General features: G+C 31.7%; 1 protein-coding gene across 1 annotated transcript in view; it reads left to right on the top strand.

Moving 5' to 3' along the window:
* The window catches only part of LOC148272077 (hexokinase-1-like), a 79,198-nt gene that overhangs the window by 31,121 nt on the left and 22,047 nt on the right, over positions 1 to 26,030 (top strand). The window contains exon 2 of the mRNA XM_088240557.1: positions 15,247 to 15,339. Within this exon, the coding sequence (XP_088096683.1) occupies positions 15,256 to 15,339 (84 nt within the window). The 5' untranslated portion in view covers positions 15,247 to 15,255. The remainder of the gene's footprint in view (positions 1 to 15,246; positions 15,340 to 26,030) is intronic.

The following is a 26,030-nucleotide window of genomic DNA, read 5'->3' as shown; positions in this document are numbered from 1 at the left end:
TGTGTGTTAGGTAGAAGTAAAATGGATTGTCTCATTCGCCCAAACCAATATTGAATCATCAACTGCTCCACAAGTGTATAGCTTATGTTATGTTTTTGTTCTTTCATTGTGCGTTTTGTAATATAAATAAAACCCCTTTCTGTGCGCGGTCAATCGAGGAAATAAAGTTGCCAAAGCGGCTCGCGATATTTGCGCAGTGTACGGTGATGATGCTTTGAATCATTGACTAATTTTTTTCATGAAATAATGAAGGAGAAAACATTATTTCATCATTTTGTATCGGGTTGTGGTCCCGTGGCTAGTGTTGCGGACTCACGGATCAGAGGTCCGAGGCTCGAACCCCATTTTACCCCAATTTGATTTCTATTTTCTAACAGTGAGTTATTTACAACTTGTTAAAAATGAATATACAGTAGAACGCTAGTATTTATTTTTATTTAAAATAAAAATAATAATCGCTTAATTATTCAACTTTTTGGTATAGATATTTAATATATATTCGTTTTTATATAACTGAAACTCTTAGGCCGATTAAATAAGGTCAAGAGGACAAATTCATTAAGGTCGACTAAATAAGGCCCAAAGGGCCAAATAGTAATAATATTTTGAGAGAAATATAATATTATTTATTGCATTTAATTTAAGCCCAAATGGACGATACTTCTAGATGACCGAGATCCTAACCAACCGAGGAGCAAACTTACGAGCCAAAATCCGGGGCCCGTAGGACAGATAAAACGAGGCCTAGACGGCCGATTTTATGAGGCCGAATTCTCCAGCACATAGCGGACGGTTGCCTTTTAGCAATAAATAATAATTATATATCTTTCACACAGTAGTTCATGATTTCAATACTAAACATTTACAATATTTTTATTTGCAATAAGGAATTCCAGCCCAATCCGGAATAGAATTTTAAAAAGGTTTTCGTATACATGTGAATATTTAAAAATTTTGGAGTAGGATGAAATATCTCAAAAACGCACGCAAAAATAAACGAAAAATGTTAAAAATAGTATTTATTTTAAAATCGTAAATAATGACGTCACTCCTTATATCTACGTGTAGTATTTCCGGTTTCCGCTTTAAAGCCCCCGCACCTTGTAAGGAACGTTTTGACCATAGAAAAAAAGAGTATAATTTGTGGTTGAAAAGTTTTAACATTTCAACAGCGTTGCCAGATCTACCGTTCGTAAAATCAACCATAACATAGAAATGAGCAAATTACGATCAACTTAATGAAGTCAAAGCAATACTCTATAGATTCTTGCCAGTTTTGTTATTGGCTGGAGAAATACAACTTACCGCGGTTAGTGAAAGTAAGAACGCCAACCGTTTCATGACGTCACTACTGAAAAGTGACACAAGTGATTACAGTCATTTGGCGCGGTATTTAATAAACGTAACTTTAAAAATCATATATTTGTAAATAACACACAAAAAAAATATATATATATAGTTTTGCTTAGTTAAATAGTAAGCTAATAGAAAAAAAAATAGAAAACAGTGGAATTCCTCATAACTATTTCATCGATCATATATTTTAAACGTAATATCTATCATTATAATCGTGTAGAATTATGTTCTTCCTCGTCATAAGAAATGATTGCTATTTTAATATATCTGTGATGTTTGACAAGCAAATAAAAAATAGTCTCGACAACTTTTTCAACTGGTTTTAAGGTAAATATTGTGACTGGAAAAATCCGGTTTACGTGTGATCTTTACCCATTAGAGGGAAGATCTTGTAATATGAGCATAAGTAATACCAGATCTTGTGGGACTTGCTCAAATTATTGTTGATAACATCTAGTCTAAGAAAAAGCACAAAAATTCACAATGTTTTTATGCGTCGCTCATGGCCCATTTCATAAAATGCGATGACCAAAGTATTCATTGGCCCATTTTACATATATCGTCGCAATGAGGAACTTCAGCCCAGCGGGAAATTGGATACAATAAATGTTTTCTTGCGCGCGGTAAAAATTGCTGCATTGAATTGCACGGCAAAGTTTCCTGAAAATAAAAAAAATATTTTGATAAAAACTAACTTCTTTGAACTTCGTCACTAATTCATATGAATTAATCAATGATAAGAGAGTTATGGAAGATTTCTTTTTTGCTAGCCGTCAATGGACCAATGGACAGAACTGATCGAGAATAAGCGGAAGAGAACCTCTGACGTCACACGCGGATTTATTTTAGAAATACAAAACTTTAAAAAATCATAGCGCTGATAATACGATACATAAAAATTGAAAAAAATTGGCTCAGTTTAACAGTATGTTAACAAATAAAAATAATTTTAAAAAACCACTTAACTTTCCAAGAAAAATTAGAGTTGAAAGGCGTTTTTATTGAATACCGACCCCGATAATTATCCTTCATTATTTTACCACAAGTTAGTCAATAATAATATATATTATATTTATTTGTTTTCACCTTTTTTCCCTTGATTGAACGCGAACAGACGGAGACGACGAAAATGCTTACTTTCGTCGGATCGACATTCCATTTTGAAGGCTTGAAATCAAATAAAATAATATATGTAACGTAAATAAATTCATAACTCGTGAACAATGTCATAGAACAATGTCACAGCGCCCTTGAGGAGATTTTCACAAAAATGGCGCTATATAAATTATCCAAATCCACATATATATATATATAGATTGCCCCATACTTTCCGATCTCTCCGGTCACTCAGAAATTTTTCATCTTTGCTATACTAAATATAAAAGATTACTTATAGGCGTTGATAATACGCCTGTACAATTATATGAGTATGTCATTGTTTATGTTTTGTACCTTCTTCAATATTATTATTACGTAAGTGTTTTATTTTTTTTATTTTTTTATTTTAAAAAAAATAAATAAAAGTAAGTACTTATTTATCATGTATACATATATTTTTTTATTTATTATGCATATTTTTTTTTTTGTTTTTACTTTTTTATTATTATTTTATTTTATTTTATTTTATTTTTATTTTTATTTTTTATTTATTAAGGAAAAACAATAGTTGTTATATAATAATACAAAATATAAAAAATAGTACATACATCCGGTTAAAGTTTTTCACAAATATAATTAGAGAACATGTTACACAGTAAAGAGAAAAATAATATATTATATAAGACATGAGAAACAGCTCGTAAGAAGGTTAAGGGATGAGGAAATAGAGTGAAGGGGTGGAGGAGAGGGATTTTCATAATATAGTTGACCAATTCAAAATTTTGGTATTATAATAAAATAAACATAATTAAAGGAACATAAACTTATTACACACTGACAAATGTTTCATTTTAGTGTTTCAAAAAGTTTTTTTTGAAGTCTCAAAATTTTGTATTAAAAATATCTAAATGGGGACAAAGTAAATTAAATTTGGAGCAGCTACGATAAATAAACGAGTTTAGAACATAATTTTTTTTAGGCAATGAATTATAAAAAAATGAACTTGTCGTGTTGACTTTACGGGACAATTGATTGAAATACGCCCCAAGAGATATGGACTATCGATACAATTGTTTAAAATTTTGAAGAGGAAAGACAGATCAGAAATGCTTCTACGTTTAGTAAGGGAAGTTAAACTATGAAAGGAAGAAGAGTCTTCGTACGAGTCAAAATATGTAAGAGATTTACGATCCAGAAGTTTAAGGAATCTATTCTGTATTTTATCTAGTTGTGATATATAAATTGTATATCGAGGATTCCAAACAACAGATGCAAACTCAAGATGGCTGCGAACGTATGCATGATATAAGATTTTGAGGGATGCGGTTGTTTTAAATGGTTGAGTGGTACGTATAATAAAGCCCAGATTTCTGTAAGCCTTATTTATCGACGCCTGAATATGGGAATCAAATAAGAGTTTTTCATCCATATTATATTAACATATTTTTAAAGTTGAATTACTAACATTTCTTAACATTAAAATTAATTTTATTCTATTACTTAGTTATTTTAATGTGTACACTTGATTAATAGCTTACCTTTAACATTGTATTTCGTTTTTGCTGCTCATTTTTAAATTTGAAAAAAAAAACAGACACAACTAATGTTAACCCTAATGTATGTTTGACAAAAATAGGTTTAAAAACGTTTTTGAATGTCTCGGCGCATCACGTGGTTCGGTCGATCCCAGATTAGACCGGCCAATCAGAGCGCTCCGTGGGAACATACCCACGCGTTGTGATTACGTCACAAGGTACCTACACCCGCTACAGAGGGCTGCTGACGTCACACGGCGTCTTTGACACTCCCAAAAACATTATTTTACTTATTAATTATTTTTTTATTCGTGAAAAACGACCGTTTTTACATACAATTTTAGATATGAATATAACAGCACATTGAAACATAAATTGTAAAAACTGTAAATATTCATTTTCCACAGTTATGTAAGTTAATTCACTACATTTAAATAACCTAGTAATAAAATAAAATAAATTAAAAAATAAAGAAATGTTAGTAATTCAGAAACAGCCAACAGCGTGTATATAATACATATATAATGTATAATGAAGTAAATAATATTATAAAATAAAATATGTAAATGACAAAAAAAAAAAAAAATATTATTTAAAAATAAGAAAGATATTTATCTTTACTTTATTTAAAGTTATATAAAATTGAAGAAGCTGTAAAACATAATAAAGAAAATACCTTTTAAATGACATGTTAAATAAAGTTCCGCCCTACAGTAAAAAATATATTCTTACGCGCGATAAAAATTAGAGCATCAAATTGTACGGCGTGGTTTCTTAAAAACGTACAAAAAAATATATAAAAATGATTTTAATTAAACCGAACTACTTTGAATGAGGTCACAAGTTCTTCCAAATCAACCAATGATAAGAGAGTTGTGATAGGTTTCCGGTTTACGGTAAGTCACCTGTCGAATCAGCAGAACTCGAGAGAATTTGAGACGTCATACGCAAAGTAATTTTCAAAATTCAAATCTTTTAAAAATCATAGCAACTTTTTAGTGTGACGACACTTTGCTTCATATAAATGGGCACACTGATGAATCGTGTGTAAAACTGCTTCAAAAACGGAAATAAAACTAATACGGTTTGGTCAATTCAACCTAATTAACGTTTAATCATCGGTGTAGCCATATGTGAAGCAAAAATTGGCCTCGAGGAAATAATAAATATCCCCAAATTTATTAATCACTATCTAGTGGATAGAGAAGATTCATAATTGCACCTCAGGACAAGGAATCTGCTTAGAACATCAGAAAAAAGACCAAATCTGCAAAAAGAAAATAAGACGCACCTGTGACACCGAAGATGTGCGATGGAGCAAAACTAGAAGAAGATTTTGGAGAGACCATGTTATCAAAATGGACAACTCCAGAATCTCTTACAATACATCTAATGAAATTCCACCTTGTCATCGTCTTCCTGGTAGACTATCTAAAAGATGTAGAAAGATTTTGATCTCGACGTCCCAAGGGTAGCAGCGTTCTGCCACAACAGATCTAAGCAAAGAGGAATAAGACGAACGAAAATCTCATCTACACGTCGATTGGTTGAAAATAAAATATAAAGGAAAACTATAATGATTCAAAATAGCAAAATAACAGTTGGCAAATTAAAAAAACATTAAACCACTACAAGTCATGCATAGCGTCATTAAAAGCTAAAATCGTGCGAATTTTATTACCAAAAAGGTGCCAACCCCTTATCCGTGAACTCGAGTAGTGCCAATAAAAATAATAAACATCACGTTATTTATATATTGCATTTTTATATATGCATTGGTAATCTACGAAAGTATTTATAATTCGACCTCCAATAACAGGGTATTCTATGTATCGAAAGATTATATTGGATGTTTTTGAGGCGTAATACCTACGACTTTAAATGGAATGACAATGTACAACGAAATTTATACATTAGTTAAACGAATAAGAACATGTACATATTTATTTGTGTACCAATGCAGTGCCCTATGCATCATTAGGTGAGGAAAGGGAATGATGGTGATAAGGATGAGGATGATAAAAATATTTAAATTAATAATTTATTTTCTTCTCCAGTCATTGTTACTTCTGGGGTACCTCAAGGAACTCGCCTTGCTCCATTATTATTTAATATTTTTATAATTTATATTACTGTGCTAAAACATCCGTGCTGCGTAGTCATTGCTCATGCAAAAAATGAGAGATTTGAAATCGAAAAAAATTATTATTCATAGGCAATTGCTTAAATTATATATGGTTAAAGGCAAAAGTAATAATATTTTAAATCTAATTGCTTAAAACGCAAAAAAAACATCAACTCTCACTCGCAAAATATTTTGAAATTCAAACATTAAAAGGTACACTATCAAATAATTCATTTTCCATAATACATAAAAAATATTATATAATTTAGACCTGTTACGGCAAAACCAATTAAAAATCATGAAAACATCGGCGATTTTTGCTAACAACCAACAGATTGAATTAATTTCTTCTTTTTTATGTCTGTTTCACACAAATACCGGCCACAGAACAGCGTCTCTGTCTTCCGTATTACAATGTCTATTTTTGTGCTCTTTTTTATACAGAAAAACAGATTGTCAACAGTCAATATTGTGGTATTGACATCACTTTCATTCATATAACCGTTCTTTGCTAGGATATATTTTTTTTTTTAATCCAGCATATTTATATAAATTTTACTTTCCAAATCCGGTGTGAAAATGTCCATTTGAAAACGACAAAAAATACAACTTCATTATTTGAATAAATAAGTATTTTCAGGCGTTGCCTAGTGGGCGAAATAATTCAGCCAGATGAATAAATACCACCCACATCTATAAAAATGTCAGATCTTTTTCTTTACAAAAGTCAGCAAACGGAAAAGTGAGGAAATGTGGATTTCGATGCCAGGTCAGCCGATGACAGGTCATAAGCCCTGTAAATACCTAGACTTCCATATTCCCTTCTAAAAAATGTTATCCCTCTCTGTTGCAATAAATCTATATATTATTGTAGTTCACGTGACATTCGCTAGCGGCGGACGCGGCGCTGTACAGCGGCGCCAACTTTAATCGGGAGTTTAAAAACAGAACATCGAAGTCACGCGCGTTTGATTATTTTCGCCGACCAATCAAAGTCGTTTATTCGTTCCTACGTAGCCATGTAAATCTTTCTTGGCTTAGATCGTTTATCATTCGTCACCTTAATTTTCTTTTCCGCCCGGTAGGTACTAACTGCATCATCGCCAAACCTTAAAACATAGGGATCATAAAAAATATTTACTAACCAATATATATAAAATGTGATAAAATCTATTTAGTTTTACACTTTATACATATTTTTTTTTTCTATTATAAACTATGATTAATAATAAAAATAATATGACCTCATTGGGGTTACCCGTGCCAAAGACACTTAACAATATATACATTTTATAAATATTTTTACATTTGAGAATAAACAAAGAAGACTTAATAAACAGAGATAATTAACAAAATGTTCAGTCAGTTTTAAACACTACGTATTTATGTTTATAATTAATTTATGTATTTTATTTATATTTCAAAACGCACAATGAAAGAACAAAAACATAACATATCGTTTTGGCAACATTGAAAATGATTACGGCGCATCTTTGATCAATTTTAATATAGAATCACTACAAAAAAGGCGCCTTACATGTGATTAAATTTTTCTTTTCAAAATTCGCAATAAAATAGTTGATTCGCCGTATCTTTTACAAAATATTAATATTTACTATACTAGATTAAATTCCCCTTTTTTATGTACCAACTTGTAAAAACAATTATACCTCGAATTCATTCATTAGACGTACCTGTAGAAATTATAGTGGACTCAGTATTGATGTAGACATTTTTAACTGCACGTTGCATTTGTACAGAAAATTTCTTCATGGGGTCGATTATTTGGGATAGTCGCTGAATGTGCATCTTGAGTGGTTTATGCTATGTATATGTGCCGCATATAATGTATATGTTTGTGTATGTTTTATATGTGCGTTCATGTGTGTGCGTAGATGGCTCGGAGTGTGCGTTCGGTATTTTTATTTATTTTAATTTATTACCTACCTCCATGGAAAACGCGAATGTCAACAATTATTATTTTCTCACTTGAATTTTTTTTTTTGTCACACTTAATGTTTATATCTTTTGCATAATTTATAAAAACTTAATTGGTTTTTTTATGTTAAAAATTGTTGTTTTTAATACTTATTATGTATGACTGTATGTTTTCTGAATAACATAAAAATAAAATAAAATAAAATAAGCTATACACTTGTGAAGCAGTTTATTCAATATTGGTTTGGGCGAATGAGACAATCCATTTCACTTCTACCTAGCTCCACTATCCATTTTATTATAGCCTTTTTGAACATTTTCTCTTTACTAATTGTTTTAATAGATAGTGGAAGTAGGTTATAGATTTTAATTGAATAATACTCAAAATCCCTTTGTCCGAAAGTGGTATTAGTTTGTATTTGTTTAAGTTGTCTTTGTGTTGAAGATCTAGTGATTATTATAATTTGTATGTGATGTATTGTAGGGGTTATGTCTTTCATTTGAGGTATAATTGCTTTGGTGTCATAAATTGTGATTTATGGAATATTTCTTCAATAGATGTCTGTATCGGGACTTTAGTATTATTTTAATTATGGATATAATTTGTGCAACAAATACACTATTTACAAATTCATATATTGAGGTTATAATTGAGTCGGCCTCGTGGTGTAATGGTTAGTGCGTTTGCCTACCATGCAAGGGGTGTCGGGTTTGATTCCCGACATGGTTAATATAAAACATTTTTTTATTTTTGTTTATGACTGCAATAATTTATTCATGTTTTCGCATACACATTTATTTATTTTATTTATTTATTTATACATTTTATCATAAATACAATTTTATGTGCACTTTGTCCAGCTAACAAGGGTACAAACCCCGTTCCAAGCGAGGCAATTACATGTTAACACATGATAATAGTTTACAACACAGCACAGCACAGACTAATAAAATATAAACTAACTCGTATGCACATGTTGATACATATACATACACACATACACTTACACACATACACTTACACATATACATATATATATATATATATACACATATACATATACACACCTATATACATTCATACATACACACACATGTACATTCATTATTTATTTACATTTAAGTCAAGATTGAAATATCACTATCTAAATATTTAAACTGTTCCTTTATCCTTCTTCTTTCCTTACCATCCCCTCTCCTCTCTTCATAGTATAGTGTTAATTTATTTTTTTTATGTATGTATTTTTTTTGTTAATCTTTACGTTGAATTTTTGTATAAAATTTTGAAATTCAATATGTCCATATATTTATAATTTTCTCAAACTGAACGGTTTGGGTAGGTAGGAAGAAATTGCCTTAAGGCAATATGCCCGCCCTTATATGTACATATATATATTGTATATGTATATAAATTGTCAAATAAATAAATAAATACATGCACACACATGTTCATACATACACATAAACATACACCCACAAACTTGAATTTTTACGCTTCAAGTACAAGTCCCTAGACTTGTACCTGAAGCGTAAGACTGATAATCTTACCTTCAAGTAACAAAATGATCAAAATACGCCGCGATTGGTGTACCAATACTTCATATAAGTCTCAAAAATTTAAATCCAGTGACCGCTTATTTAAAAGTTATTAACTACATCAATTTGATCAACTCATAGTGAAAAGATTGTTATTAGGTAGGTACTACGTTTGACCATTTCAACACCAAGGATTAAAAATAAATAATTTGATTAACTAAGACTCGATTGACGTTCTATCCTCTTTTCGCTTCTATGGGGAGGAATAAACTCCCATAGTGCCGAGACGAAGCCATGGGATTGTGATTGGACGAAATTGAAGCCATATAAGATTTGTAATTGCACAAATTATATAATAGCACACATTACAACAGAGATAGAGAACGTTTTTGAGAAGTGAATATGTAGGTGTAAGCATTTGGAAGGCTTATGACCTGTATGTAATAGGTAAATATCACATACAATATTTGAGTTTGTCCAAATGTTCGAAGACAAAAGACTGAATTTCACCCTCTCGGGAGTCATTAAGGTTAACAAATTACAACAGGGACGGAGAATACCTTAAATAAGGGAATATGGAAGTCAAGGCATTTATAGGGCTTATGACCTGTCATTGGCTGGTTTAAGTGGCCACTTCACACACGAGGGAGCGAAATCCAGTATTTTGTCCACGAATATTTGGACAAACTCAAATATTGTAATGAAACCAACTGGTCCAAGAAGAAGTTTAAAAATTGAAAAATCGTTTTCAGGCGTTGCCTAGTATGTGAAATAATTCAGTCAGATGAATCTCTTCGCAACAATAAAGGTTTCAGCTCTTTAATTTCACTTATGTAAAAAAATTGAAAAATTGAAGAAATATCGATGTTCAAACATTGGCAAAATGGTGAATGTTACACATTGTGTGAAATGGCCACTTAAAACAGCCAATGACAGGTCATAAGCCCTGTAAATGCCTTGACTTCCATATTCCCTTATTAAGGGTATTCTTCATCCCTGTTGTAATTTGTTAAATATCACATAGTTCGAATAACGATAAAAATATATATAATGGATTTATTTCAACAGAGGAAAAACATTATTGAGAAGGGAATATAGATGTCTAGGCATTTACAGGGCTTATGACCTGTCATTGGCTGGTTTAACTGGCCACTTAAAACACTGTGTAACATTCACCATTCTGCCCATGTTTAAACATCCACATTTCCTCAACTCTTCCATCTGTTGACTTTTGTGAAGTAAAGGAGCTGAAACCTTTATTATGTAAGTGAGATTCATCCGGCTGAACCAAATCACCTACTAGGCAACGCCTGAAAACAATTTTACAATTTTTATACTTCTTCCCTCTGTTGAAATAAATTATAATCTATTATAAAAATATGAATAACTCCCTAGGAGGAAATCCAGCCAGTCTGCAAGCATTTGGACATACTCAAACATTGTTGAATATGTAATGGATTTAGAATAAATTATAACAACAACAACAACAACAACAACAAACCATCACGCCGTTTCCGTGTAGGGGTAGGCAGAGAGGATAGAACGCCATAACACTCTATCTTGGCAAACAGACCTCGCTTCCTTTACATTCACACATCTTCTCATGCACGCACGCCGATTATTCCTACTTTTGACATGTCCATCTTCAAGTATTTGATGGACTTGATCGTGCCATGCCATTAAATTATTGTTTTCCAAAAATTTATATAGAGAAATGTTTTTATATATTAGTGCGTCCTGTTAGTTCGATTTCATCTAAATGCCAATAGATTTAGTAATCTTTTTTATATATTTAATACTTCGCTTGCGTTAATCAAATCAGAAATAATGTCAAGTACAATACAACAAGTAATTAAAACCATGTTCAAATAAGTCACTCTTTTGCTGCTTAATTGTTACATTGATGAAATTTATTTATTTATTTACATACATAAGTTTATTGTGCATTATTTGAGACATAAGTCCCAACTCCGTGGGACTAAAAGTCCTGTGTTGAGATGGGACGAGCAATTAGTTGACACAGACACATGAGTATATCACCACAAATAAAGTATCAGAAACATGAAAAACATTTTTTTTTTTTAAACATAAAAAACATAAAAAATAAAAAAACATAAAAAAACATAAAAAACATAAAAAAACATAAAAACCTTTTAAATAAATAACCTTTTTATATTTGTATATATACTACACATGCGCGTGCTTCTATTGTATCTTTTTAAACATTTTTTATTATCTTCCTTTTAAAACCTGTGTATAATGCTACCTAAACTTAATTATATATTATATAAGGAAATTTGTATTATAAAGCCCTATGGGCGTTTTATGTATAAAAATTAAATTTAAAAATATGTACCTTTAAAAAAGAATTTGTAAAAAAATATGTCACTAGAAGAATGCAACATGTTTGGCATTGACAGTTGTGACGTCAAGATTCGTGACAATGTTCCATACAAGTTTGATTGGTTAGGAACAGAGTTTAGAATAAACATTAATCGTGACGTATTGGGGGCCGTTTTTGTGGGAATTCAAAATTACAAATTTAAAAATACTTTTTTTGCTACTAATAAGTTAATTTTTTAATTAAGTAAAAAAATATTTTTTTTGACTGAACAGTATTTCATAAACCCGTATTACTTTTAAAATGTTTAAAAAATATATATCTCCCTATTTATCGACTTGAAGGACATTCATTTGAATCTAATGTATAATTATGTCTAAAGTTAAGGATACGCCATTATTTTTTCGTAGTATTTATCTTTGTATGTATGAATAATTGAATAAAAAAATGTTTGAATTAGTACGTTTAAGAATTTTTTTATTCTCTTTTATTTTATTTTTGCCGGAGGTTTCCAATCCCTGCTACACCTAACGAATTTTTTCTATATCTGATGTAATCATTCACACTTCATCCCCTCTGTTTTCACAGCCCCCCTCCTATTCACACCCTTACCAAATCTACTGACGTCATCGGCATCCCTAATGAACCGTTTCATATCAACTTTCAGTACCACTTCTCAAATTGGTGGTCAGAATTTGGTAGCTAAGGACAACCTCACGCAGGGTGTTTTAAATACCAACTTATACACCAGAATATGTAAACATCCCCTTGGTTAAAACCTCAACAACAACAGCAACTACTCGTTGAAAATGGTCACCAAAATTGATATATTTGGGCAAATTATAAAAACGTTAATATTTATTATTTTGTAAATAATTTTAAATAATATACCAAGGCGTTTTTATTGATATTTTTATTACAATCATTAACTATGGGGTTTTGTTTATAAAAAAAAAACGAAAAACACAAATATTATCAAATTTCAATAGGTACAGACTAATCTAATAAATGTCAATCCACCATAATTTTACGTGCCGTTTAAATTGAGATGATATGTGTGAAATGGGCTCTTCGTCGGATATCACGCTGCTGGTTTGTTTATTTGGAAGTTCTTGAAAAGACTTTAGTTGGAAACACCATTAAAAATAAATATTTCATGTCAATCATGTCGGGAATCGAACCCGAGATCTCTTGAATGGTAGGCAAGCGACCCGAACACAACACCACGAAGCCGACACTTGTACTTATTACTGGTATAATTTATTTTTTAAGCCCCGCGAAAACCGTTCATTACATTGGGCACGCCCCTAATACGTCACGATTTGGTTAAATTTGAACTTTGTTTGTGACCGTTTAAATTTAAATACAACATCGTCTCGAATCTTGAGGTCATGATTGTCAAGGTCAAATATATCACGTGCTTGTAAAGACATATTTTCCAAACAATTTGATTTAAAATAGTTAAAAAATTATTTAAATTAAAATGTAGGAGGTTGTTGAGGGTCGGAGCTCCTACCGCAGTTCAATTTTGACAGAGAAGACACGAGGTTGCCGTTTGATGTTTTTTTATTACATGGCGAATAAATAGTGAATTGTGTTGTCCGAGTGTTACTGCGCGGAGTCTTCGGGCTGGCTGGACTGACTGACGTTGACTGGTCGACTGAACTGAACTGACTGACTGGCGTTGCCACACCCTGTGGTCTCTTTATCGGCCACGTTCCTTTTTAGTTAATTTCTCCGTGGTAGGGACGGTGTGAGTGTACTGCAGGACGTCGATCTCGTCTGTATGTGCAATACTGTAGAGTTGCATTATATGATATATTGTATTCTATAGAAAATGATAACATTGCTTCCTGGAGTGTTCGCAAACATTGATTGATTTTAAAAATAAAATATTTTTTTTAAAACCGGTTTCGCGTGTTCAATCGGCATTCGTAATATGTAATTTTTTCCTATTGTCACATCCAGCAACTTCTGCATCACTGGATCAACCATACGGATATGACAGATATGCATGATTAATGCGCCATCGTTACTGGGCCCAGTGGCATTCAATGTTGCGATCCGCCAGTTGCAATAATGATATGCAGTTCTTCAATCTATGACTTGCATGCACCAATGTTCAGATTGTAGCGAGTCGTAAGCGCGAAACAGGATCAGGACCTTTTGGTGCAAGTCTTTTGAGATTTAAACAATGACTAAAATAGATATAAATTTGTTGCAGCAGAGAGGGAAAACGTCTTTGCGAGTGAAATATGGATGTCTCTGTATTTACAAGGCTTATTTATTTATTTATTCATAGTTTTTGTCTTACAAACTATAATGAATAATAAAAATAATGTGACCTCACTGGGGTAACCCGAGCCGAAGACACATGAAAATATACTTTTTTTTTTTAAATTTTTACATTTGAGAATAAACAAAGAAGATTTATATACTTTTTTTTTTTTAATTTTTACATTTGAGAATAAACAAAGAAGATTTATTTAATAAACAGAGATAATTAACAAAATATTCACAGTTTTAAAAACAAGGTATATATTTATGTACATCTATATTATTTATATTACAAAACGCGCCATCAAAGAACAAAAACCTAACATAAGCTTTATATTTGTGGAGCAGTTGATTCAATATTGGTTTGGGCGAATGGACGATCCATTTTACTTCTACCTAGCTCCACTATCCATTTTTTTAAAGCTTTTTTGAACATTTTCTCGTTACTAATTGTTTTTATAGATAGTGGAAGTAGGTTATAGTCCGAAAGTGGTATTAGTTTGTATTTGTTTGAGTTGTCTTTATTTATTTATTAATTGATATAATTGCATATTAATTATTTGTATTGTTAATTTTATTAGCCTTAGAATGTTTATTTTACAAGATGTGTTTTAATTAATGAATCAATTTTTGCAAATATTTTAAAATATATATTTTTTTTTTATTTTAGTATTATTTTATTAGTATTTACATGTAATTGATAAAAAAATAAGTGGTGCCTTTTTTACTTTAATATTTCTGTGTTTTAAATATTTTTCATTGTTTGTAAACCAAATAAATAAATAAGTATTTAATCGAATTTAAACAAACTTTGATGATTCGTTAACTGTTTACCGCAAGTAGTATGGGCAGAATTGATTGAAACGATAAAGAAAGATCTTAAACAGGTGAAAAAATTATGAAAAAAGTGATCTTCGTGTTTTCCTCGTCGGAAATTGGGGCCGAGACCTCTTAAATGGTGAACAAACGCGCCGACCACTGGACCACAAGGCGAACATAAAATTATTTTTTTAACATCATTGTATTTTATTTTGTTTCAGTAATCAAAAATGTCTGACTGCCACGAACAGATATTCGAGGCACAGTTTCTGGCACCCCCCCTCATTCTGCAAGACAAAGAAAGAGCCATTCAGGTATATATTTATCCTTATTTTTATTTTTTATTATTTTATTCGAAACATTACCCAGCCCACACCCCTTTCTAAGCCAGTAGCTCAATCACAAATAACTATCGACGTGCTTTAAAACATGCTAAGCATTTAAGCGATCACAATGTCTAATAATGAACATGCTTAAGTTATCGCAATCATAAGCTAACGCGTGTGTAATCTCTAAGTCAACGCTCGTGTCGGTTTGTTTTTTGTTTTCCTCGAAAATAAATACCGTTCATTGGCGAAAAATCGGCGTTTACTATAAAAAATAAAACAATATATTGCATTTGCAAAATAGTAAGGAGTATAGTTTATTTATATCCCTACAGAGATGAGGTAGAATTTTTTCAAATTCAGGATTATGGATATTCGAGCGTTTACAGGGCTTATGACCTGTCATTGGCTGGGTTAAGTGGCCACTTTAAGTACTACAACATTCCCCATTCCGCTTGGGAGAAAATCCAGATTTGTGTGTGTACAAGTACACGTACCAAAAATAATGTTGTGTAGTAAGGAGTATCTAATACAAAAAGGTGAAAATTAAATTACAATTACTATGGCGACTGCGTTTCTTGACATTTGGCTTGCCAACCGCCGCCGCCGGCTAAATGCAATTAGTAGCATGATAAATAATACATAAATAAATAAAAATAGCAGTTTTGGAATATTTTCCATATTTACACCGGTAAAATTCAAATATGTGATTGCGCAGCAGGATTATACGTCGCGAAACAAAGATATTTTGACATTTAATATTAGGTGTTTACGGATGTTCCATTGTGATCGTGAATACGATAAACAACCATGGTGATAAATTGCTATCACGTCGCTTATTAGCACGTCGATAGTTATTTTTTATTTTCTCTCTATCTATCCTCGCCTCTGTTGTATACACCATGATCGGTCTGACACACGTTTTGTATATCCGAATTATGTTTCACTCAAAATATTGTTGATAAATCCACCTGGTCCATGAAGAAGTATAGAAATTCAGAAAATAACATTTTCAGGCGTTGCCTAGCATGTAGGTGAAATAATTCGATTAGTTGAATCTCACTCGCATAAATAAAGGTTTCAGCTCTTTAACTTCACAAACTTCAACAGATGAATGAATTGAAGGAATATAGATGTTCAAATATGGACAGAATGGTGAATGTTACACAACGTGTAAAGTGACCACTTAAACCAACCATTGACAGGTCATAAGCCCTGTAGATGCTTAGACTTCTATATTATCTTTAATGTTCTTCATCTCTGTTGTAATATGTAAATAACGAAGGTAAATGATGAAATTTCCGAGCCCCTCAAAATTTCATTCGGAGTACCACAAGGATCGGTTCTCGGACCGGTTTTGTTTATTATATACATTAATGATATTGTCGAAACATTAAAATATTCAAAAATAAGACTCTTTGCAGACGATGCCTTAATATATATATCGGGAGAAAATTATAAAACAATTATGGACAGACTAAATCATGATTTTAATAATGTATCACTGTGGCTAAAAATTAATAAATTAAAATTAAATGTTAACAAAACTAAATATATGAATATAGGAAACAAAAGAATAGAAATTACACCATCAATTGTAATAGAAAAACTTAATGAAGTCACTGAAATTAAATATTTAGGTGTAATGTTGGATTCAAAACTTACATTTCACCAAAACGCTAAGATGGTAAAAAATATCAATTTTGGGAAGGATCAGAAGATTTATTGATAAGGACTCTTGCAAAACTATTTACAAAGCAATTATTGAACCACACGTTAACTATTGTAGTAGCATTTTTTTTGTTATCAAACAAAGAAAACATAGATAAACTAACTGTATTACAAAATAAAGCCTTTAAAAAAATATTTATGAAGAAAAAAACATATCAAAATTTAAAATAATGGTCAAGACATATGTGATAAACAACTTATAAATTAAATATATTTGCAATGTTATTATTAGAACACACATAACAATATGTATGATATGTGTGCCCTACTTTAAGATTTAAATAAAATATAAACAGCTCCCCAGGGAGTTGAATCCAGTCCTTGTCTACGAAAAATTGGACAAACTCAAAATATTGGTAGTAAATAAGTGATTAAAAACAAAGTTGTATTATATTAGTAGAAAATATTTTGATTATCGTAATTCACGAGAATTTTAATAATGTAAGAGGGTATGGCTTTTAAAATATTTTATCAATCAATCAGTTATTTGCAGAAGAAAGGTTTATGTCATTGTTATTTTATGATAAAACTCATTTAATAAGCACTGTTATTTTTAAATTAATCCAATTGTAATCTAAAGCAAATATCAGCATTAATAAAATAATATTTTAATCGTAATTATCAGCTAAGTACTATAAAAATAAAGAAAAACGCACACCTGATTATAACGAGTTATAATTATTAATCCTCTTTTATAAATCTTTTTTTATTCACCAAAATAAAAACGGTCTAATAAAATTTAAAACGAATTTTGTATATTCGGAGTTAAGTTTTTATTAAAAAAATAAAATCGAAGTGGTTGATGACAAACTTGGTAAATATAACCAGACAGTTGAGTTGCCAAGAAAAATAGGGCTAAGATGGGCTGCTTTCGACAAACTAAAATATATTTTTTAAGAAATAAATTAATAAATAAATTTATAAAGAAGAAAAAATAAAAGAAATTGAGATGAATAAGTCACTCAGATACCAACATAATATTAAAATTTCTAAATACCATATAAGTCATGGTCAAAATAGCTTTGTCTTCAAGGGTATAAAAAATTATAATGATCTTTCCAATTAACTAAAAACTATTAAAAATAATATATCAATACGTAAATTTAAAGTTTATCTATAGAAATTTGTTGAACACGTGTAAAAACCACATTAAATTTTAATTAGTATGAATGTATTATTGTTTTATGTTTTTGCTTTATATATCCTATGTTTTTATTTTTCTTTCTCATGCATGTACTCGTATTTAAAATTATATACACTTCAATAAATAAACAACTAAAACAGTGTAAGTCGTGTAGATATGTTTAGAATTTTACAAAAACATGTACTTTTTATGAAATTTAATAATATTTTTATTTTTTTTTAAATAAAAAATAAGTCCCCGTATGTTTAAAGAGACAAGTCTTTAAATCGCGTATATTGCCGGTGACGACATACGGACTAGACACCATGTCTGTAACACAGAAACGTGGCCAGAAACTAAAATGCACGCAACGGTCCATGGAAAGAAGATGCTCGGTGTATGTCTAAGAGACAGAATAATAAATAGGAAACAGAGAGTCGTGGATATCATGGAACATGCAGAAAAATTAAAATGGCAGAAGGCAGGACACTCGAGCAAGGTAAAATGATGGCAGGTGGACGCCCATAATAATAAAATGGAGTCCATGGGCAAACAGAAGAAGTGTTGGAAAAACACCCTTTTTCAAACATGTCGGGAATCGAACACGAGACCTCTTGCATGGTAGGCAAACGCGCTGACTATAACACCACGAGGCCGATTATGTTAACACCCATACTTAAAAAGTTTTATAATTTTTGTGGCGGTTTTCGAGAAAGGCCTTCTTATTTAAAACCGACCCCGATAATTATCTTCATAGTTTTAGAACAAATTAGTCTATAATGTATTTTCCTCATTTGGTTTCTCCTTTACTCCATCGGTTGAGCGCGAACAGAAGGAGGAAAATCCAGAATTCATCCACAAAGATTTGGAAACACCCAAAATATTGTTAATGAAAAACATCTTCTTCTTTCTCACATCCGCTGCTAAGTGGAGCATGTGGACATCACCAGCTGACTCCAAGAGACTATCACCAGCCAGCACTCTCACCTCCTCTCATGTCAATCCAGCGCCCCTTAGTTGCGCCGAGTATAGTCGAAAGATCCTCATCGACTGCCTTCCAGGTCCTCAACTATGAACGATATTTTTATCTCTATATATCGAGACGGTATACTTAACTTCTGTTCTATCTGTATCTTCCTCGGTATGTTCTACCTACTTGCCATATCGACATCATATTATCGAAACGAACCAATGAATGACCGCAAAAATTAGTCCGCGTTCCTTACTTCATAACCATTTTAAAAGTTCTTATTTATATTTTAAATTCACGGTCGGTAGTGAATCTTAGTAATCTCTAGAGAGAATTTATCTTCAACTATACCATCAAAGTGAAAGTATGACATTAATTATGGATAACTTATACAGCGCCATTTTCGTAATAAAATACCTCAAGGGCGCTTTACATGGTGATTCTATTGTTAAGTTAATCCAATTGAAGCATTTAAATTTGTAATTTAATTAAAACAATTTATTTTGTTGTCACGTGCTACGGATTTATTCAAATGATTTAGAGAACAAGTGGGTTTTAAGTCTTTTCCGAAACATCACTTCACTTTCACAGCCTTGCGCCTCTGCTGGGAGAGCATTCCATGCCATAGGGCCCGCGACCGCAAATGCGCGTTCACCAAATTTAGTGCGCTGTTTGCGTAGAGGTATAATAACTTTTCCTCTCGCTGTAGACGTAGCTGATCTAAGCGTAAGACGCCTGTCAGCTAGTTCATCTGGAATGCAATGCATGACGTCTTTATCTTCCCATCATAATCAAGGCCCTGGACGGCGTCAGCCCGCAAGTTTAAAGAACACGCAACTTGGGTTTAGGTTCTCCTGAGGCTTGCGTAGCACGTGCCTAAGCCAAGTCCACCGCCGCATCCTCAAGACGCTCGTTATAGCAAGCTGCTGCGTCCATTCTCGGACTTCAATGTTAGTTATAAAATCGAGCCACCTTATGCATAATATTCTCCTCAAGCACTTACTTTCAAAACTCAGAAGTTTGGTGTTCTGGGCTTTCTTAAGATGCCAAGATTCGCACCCATATAGGAGTACTGGCATTATACAAGAGTTGAACAATCGGAGTTTCGTTCTGACCGAGTATAGACTAAAGTTCCAGACATCACGCATCATGTTAAAAGTTGCTCCAGCAATTCCTAGTCGGGCTGCGAGCTCTTTGTGCATGCTTCTATCCTCAGTTATGTGAACTCCCAAGTATTTAAAGCTGTCAACTTTCTCAATCCTCTGTCCATTATTATAGAGAGGCTGATCAGGGTCATGACAGGATTTGTTGCACATAATCTGTTTTTTTTTTTTGGTATTTATATTAAGACCCTAATGAAAAACACCACTTTAAAAAGAAATAAGTTTTTTAAATCCCAAAAATTTCTCACTAACTTGAATGTTACGGATTTTATACATTAATTTCTGTACCTCCGAGGCAGACGAATGCAAATCCAGAATTTGATGAAATGACATTTCGATTTTCTTATCCAGTTTATGATCGTGTCCATTGATTTTGAAGAAATTTAAGTTTTATAATGAATGAACCAATGTGTTGAGATGCTTAACATACAAATTAATGTTATGAATTATTAAAAATCACCTAGAGAAAGTAGATTCTTTAGGCTTGTGTCAAACATTTGACATTTGGATTTGTATCCGTCTGCCTCTGAGGTACAGATTTGTTTTTGATGTGTTTGGAATATTTCTCAATTAAAGTGTAATCATAAGTTGATAACGCTGTTTAATTACTGTGATTTTAATTACATATTGAATAAAATTAATATTTTGTTGCATTTGAGTCCATAACCACCTGCTGATAAAAATATCTCCAACTAAGTTAAGCCAAAGGTCTTGACACCAAAGTGTGCCTTGGAAACATTATCAAATTTTATACGAACATCATTAACCCAGTAAATTGTCAAAACTATTTTAAATAAGAGTGGCGGAGTAAAAAAACTGGCCTTTACACTATTCAAAACCGGGTCTAGTTCTCTTGACTGCTTTTAAGCAGTTCAATTTACGCTCCTCCACACTCAATAATCTCATACAAGAGTAATGAGTGAATAGAAGAATAGCAAACTTTTGATTTATTTTGTCTTTACTTAGTATGTTCCTTAATCTTATAAATAAATATATACTACCATTTATAAATTTTAAAAATATATATATAATTTAACCTGCAGACAAGCCTCGGCTTTGCAGTAACAAAAATTAAATTACGTATGTTATTTTATTTGTTCAATATAAAAAACTTTTTCATAATGTTATTTGTACATTGGCGGGCTTATTGCCAATTGGCAATTTCTTCCAACCAACCAATAAAATAAAAGTTTTATTTTTATAATTCAAGTTACAGAACATATTCTATAGAAAAAATAAATAAAATGCTAAAAATATATAAAAATAGAAACAAACGTATTTGTTTATAAATTACCTTATATCAAAACTATTACTCAATGGGAAAAAGGAAAAAAGAGGAAAGAGGAAAAAGGAAAGGAGGAGAGATTAAGGTAGAGAAAGGAGATGTTTCTTCAGACGTGATTTAAACAGAGATAATGTAGTAACATCTTTGATGGTGGATGGGAGATGATTCCACAGTCGAGCCGCATGGACACTATATGAGTTAGAGAAGAAAGAGGAATTGTGGGTGGGTATTAAGAGAGTGCCTTGAGAATTAGAACGAAGAGGTAAACCATGAACTGATAAGCGTTGAAATTTTTCACGAAGATATATAGGACCGTTAGGACTATGAAGTACATTGAACATAAGTGAGAGGGAGTGATAGTCTCTCCGCTGTCTAATTTTGAGTCATTTCAGTTGCCTACGATAATCAGAAATGTGGTCATATTTCCTAAGACCAAAAATGTACCTTATGCATGTATTCTGAAGTCGTTCAAGTTTATCGAGTTGCTCACAGCTTAAATCAGCGTAATCTTGAATGGGTTTTTCACTCTAAACTTCTTCATTAGAATAATTTTTTATACTTTTTCATATCAATGAATTACCTAATGAACAACAACTATTACGAAATACAGTTATAATATTTCGTCATACAAGGATTGAATTATTTCGATCTTTACATGTCTACGGGTTTATTTTGTTCTTTGGATAACATATCATCAAAGTTGATGATTTGCCAATTTCATAGTAGAGATCGACGTCATATCGATAAAAATAAAATACACGGCCCAACATTTTTTTGTAAATAACGAAAATAGTGGACAATTGAAAACAAGCTGGGCCACGATTACAAACGCGATCTTCATCGGTACATATCGATACGCTGTTTAGTAAATAACAGCATTTATCGATATTACTCTTGGCCGATTACCTTCCTTTCCCTTCCTTCCTTTGACCTATCCAGATAGAAGATATAAAAAATTAGAAGATTTGGAACAAAAAAAACAACATTCCTTCCTTCCTTTGACCTATCCAGATAGAAGATATAAAAAATTAGAAGATTTGGAACAAAAAAAACAACATTGTTACATTACATTAGATTGCATAAAAATTCTTGGATTCGTCGCTCGTCGTTGAAAACATCGTTACATAATTCATAGTAAATTTCGTCATCCAGTGGCCAAAAATGAAGAACATCCTCATAGTATCAATGGTAGGTCCATGTCGTTGTTCCTTTCCTTTCTTCAAATACTTCCAACCATTATCAAAATTTGAATGAAATTCGTTTTTTCGCTACAGTCCGCTTTTCGTTAACAGACGCTATAAAGTAAAATCGATATTTATGTACGAAAGTGTGTATATTTGTAAAAAAAAATCAAGTATCTTTACCGGTAACCTGTAATTGAACATGTTAACATTTTTTTTATTATTATTAAATTATATTACACACACAAAATTATAATTTATACAAAGTTGCTTTGACTATCTAACTAGGGTTATTTACCCCGTTATAAGACAGTAAAAAAAATATAAAAATCAGTAATCAATCTATAGAAATAATTATAAAGTTAGTGGACAAATAAAAAACATAGTACAAAATGAAGTAAAAACATAGTACAAAATGTAGTAAAAACATAGTAAAAAATGTCGAAAAAACATAGTAAAAAGTAATAAAAACGTAGTAATAAATGTAGCAGAAACATAGAGAAAATGTAGTGAAACATAGTAAAAAACGTAATTTTAAAAAATATATAAAAACCCAGTAAAACGAGTATTAAAAACAGAGTACATAGTAAGACACATATTTAAAGTTAAAGTAAAAAATACAAATATTTGAATAGCTTTTTTTTTTTTTTTAAACCAAGAAAAAGATGTATTTAAAAAAATGTACTAGTTCACAAAATATTTTTTTTCAAAACATAGTAAAAACAGATTAAAAACTCACGAGGATCTTTAAAAACTTCAATCAATAAAAAATAAATATTAACATATTACAACAGAGATGAAGAACATTTAAGAGAAAGTAATATAGTAGTCTAGGCATCTACAGGGCTTAAGACCTGTCATTGGCTGATTTAAGTGGCGACTTTACATACTGTGTGACATTCACCATTCTGCCCATATTCGAACAACTATATTCCTTCAATTCTTTCATCTGTTGATGTTTATAAAGTTAAGGAGCTGAAACCTTTATTTATTCGGGTGAGATTCATCTCATCGTATTATTTTACCTACATAATAGGCAACGCCTGAAAATTTTATTTTTTCAATTTCTATACTTTTTCATGGACCAGGTGGATTTATAAACATCTTTATCTCTGCTGTAATATGCGAATATTCACAGCTCCCCTGGGAGTTAAATGGCGTCCTTGGCCACAAAAATTTGGACAAACTCAAAATAATAATTTGAATTAAAATATGTGTTGGCCATCTAACAGCCACCATCATCCCCTCGGACTCTCTGCGACCAATTTATTAAAGGAAAGTATTCTGCAGCCTCTTGTCACTCTTGCAACATTTCGATGGTTCTGGCATTATCACAGCTTTTGTCCTATGTAGGAGTATTTTCTCTGTGCTAAAGAAGTTCCAACCATCTGTCAGGAAATCAGATCGTTACTAGAACTCTGAGTGTCATAATGATAGGCAATTGATGGATGTATATCTCTGTTAATCCATGAATTTACATCTAAAAAATTAAAACAAATAAGTAAAAATAGATTACAGTATGTACGTTTATCTTTTTCTTACTCAATTCCTCGCCAAAAAGTAAGTCATCAAACCAGAATTCTTTTAAATTGAAATCAATTATTGCAGATTTAAGCAATTTGCCAAACACCAATACGTGTGACTATGAGAATAAATTGTTAAACAGGTTCCAAAGTTTTTCAGACGCGGAACGCTTCGCGGATCCGAAAATTTTAACGGAACACTTAGTTTTTTTTTTTCGAGTATTTGTGTATCTGGGAAGTATGTTTACTAGGAATGGAATAAACAAATGGATAAAACAAAATACGCAGCAGCGTTGGGAGGATCATTACCGCGCTTCTTCTGCAGGTAAAATCACTAAAATGTTTTTCCCAACGCTGGCTGATGCAGCAAACTTCCGTCATCATCACCAAAGTACTTTCGAAACGACCCAAATTTTTACCGGACACGGAGCTATGAGAAGTTATCTATATAGGTTTAAATTAAGGAATTATGACTATTGTCCATGCGATGATATTTCTTCACAGAGTATAGAACATTTGTTATTTCAGTGCCCATTTTTCAGTTTGCAACGCCATAATCTTGAAGCAGAATGCAGGAAAGATGGAATATCCTTAACAGATATCCACACTGTAGTAAAAAGTAGTTATCACGCGCCATTGTTCTTGAACTTTTTAACAATGGTGATTGGACTCATAAAGGTAATAAACCAAAATCAGTGATCGAACATCCCATTTCCAAGACAAACAAAAACTTTTTTATTTTCCGAGTACCTTAGCCTTGTACATGACACGTAAGGCTACCATGAGATTCTATTGGATAAGTTGAAACACTTAGGCATAGTTGGCATACCTTTGAAAATATTTCGAAGCTATCTCACTGACAGATACTGTGCGGTTCAAATCGGAAAAGAATCTAGTGATCTAGGTAGGATAACTTGTGGAGTTCCGCAGGGGTCAATCCTTGGTCCACTCTTGTTCCTTATTTATATTAATGATATCACTAAGTGGGGGTTAAAGGGGACTCTTCAATTGTATGCCGATGATACTGTCATTTTTTATCATAATAGTAACCTAAAAGAACTAGAAAAAATAATGAAGACAGATTTCGATAGTCTTGCCGACTGAATGCGATTAAACAAATTAAGTTTGAATATGAAAAAAACATCATATATGATTTTTGGGAACAAACAGGATTTGAAAATTAATATTTCTCTAGGAACTGGCTATATTGAAAAGACCAATGTTACTAAATACTTAGGACTATATATTGACTCTCAACTTTCATGGAAATACCAATATGAACATGTTAAATCAAAAATAGTACCCGTAACTGGCGTTTTGCATAGACTTCGTGGTCTGCTTCCTCACTCTGTTTTGTTTGCCGTCTATTACGCTATGATACATTCTCACCTATCCTATTTATGCTGTATTTGGGGTTTCGCTAACAAAAACCAGATTTCTGAGATTCAAGTTCTTCAAAACCGAGCTCTGAGAAGCATTCTTGGTTTGAAATGGGATTCCCATGTCAAGGATATTTATCGTAACACAAAAATACTTCCTTTCAAGGTAATGGCACTGTATGACATCACTAACACTATTTCAAACATCATAAACTTTTCTGCTCACACAAATTTAAAACTTACATTTAATCATGAAATTCACAACTATAATACACGACATGCAAAAAATCTTCACATTTCTAAATTTTGTTCCACGAAGTTCGG

The sequence above is a fragment of the Micrasema longulum genome, unplaced genomic scaffold, assembly GCF_059751315.1.
Source record: "Micrasema longulum isolate JH-2025_06_02 unplaced genomic scaffold, ASM5975131v1 h1tg002499l, whole genome shotgun sequence".
Lineage (NCBI taxonomy): Eukaryota > Metazoa > Arthropoda > Insecta > Trichoptera > Brachycentridae > Micrasema > Micrasema longulum.
Note: the sequence above shows the minus strand (reverse complement) of the source record. Positions and strands in the feature narration are given on the sequence as shown.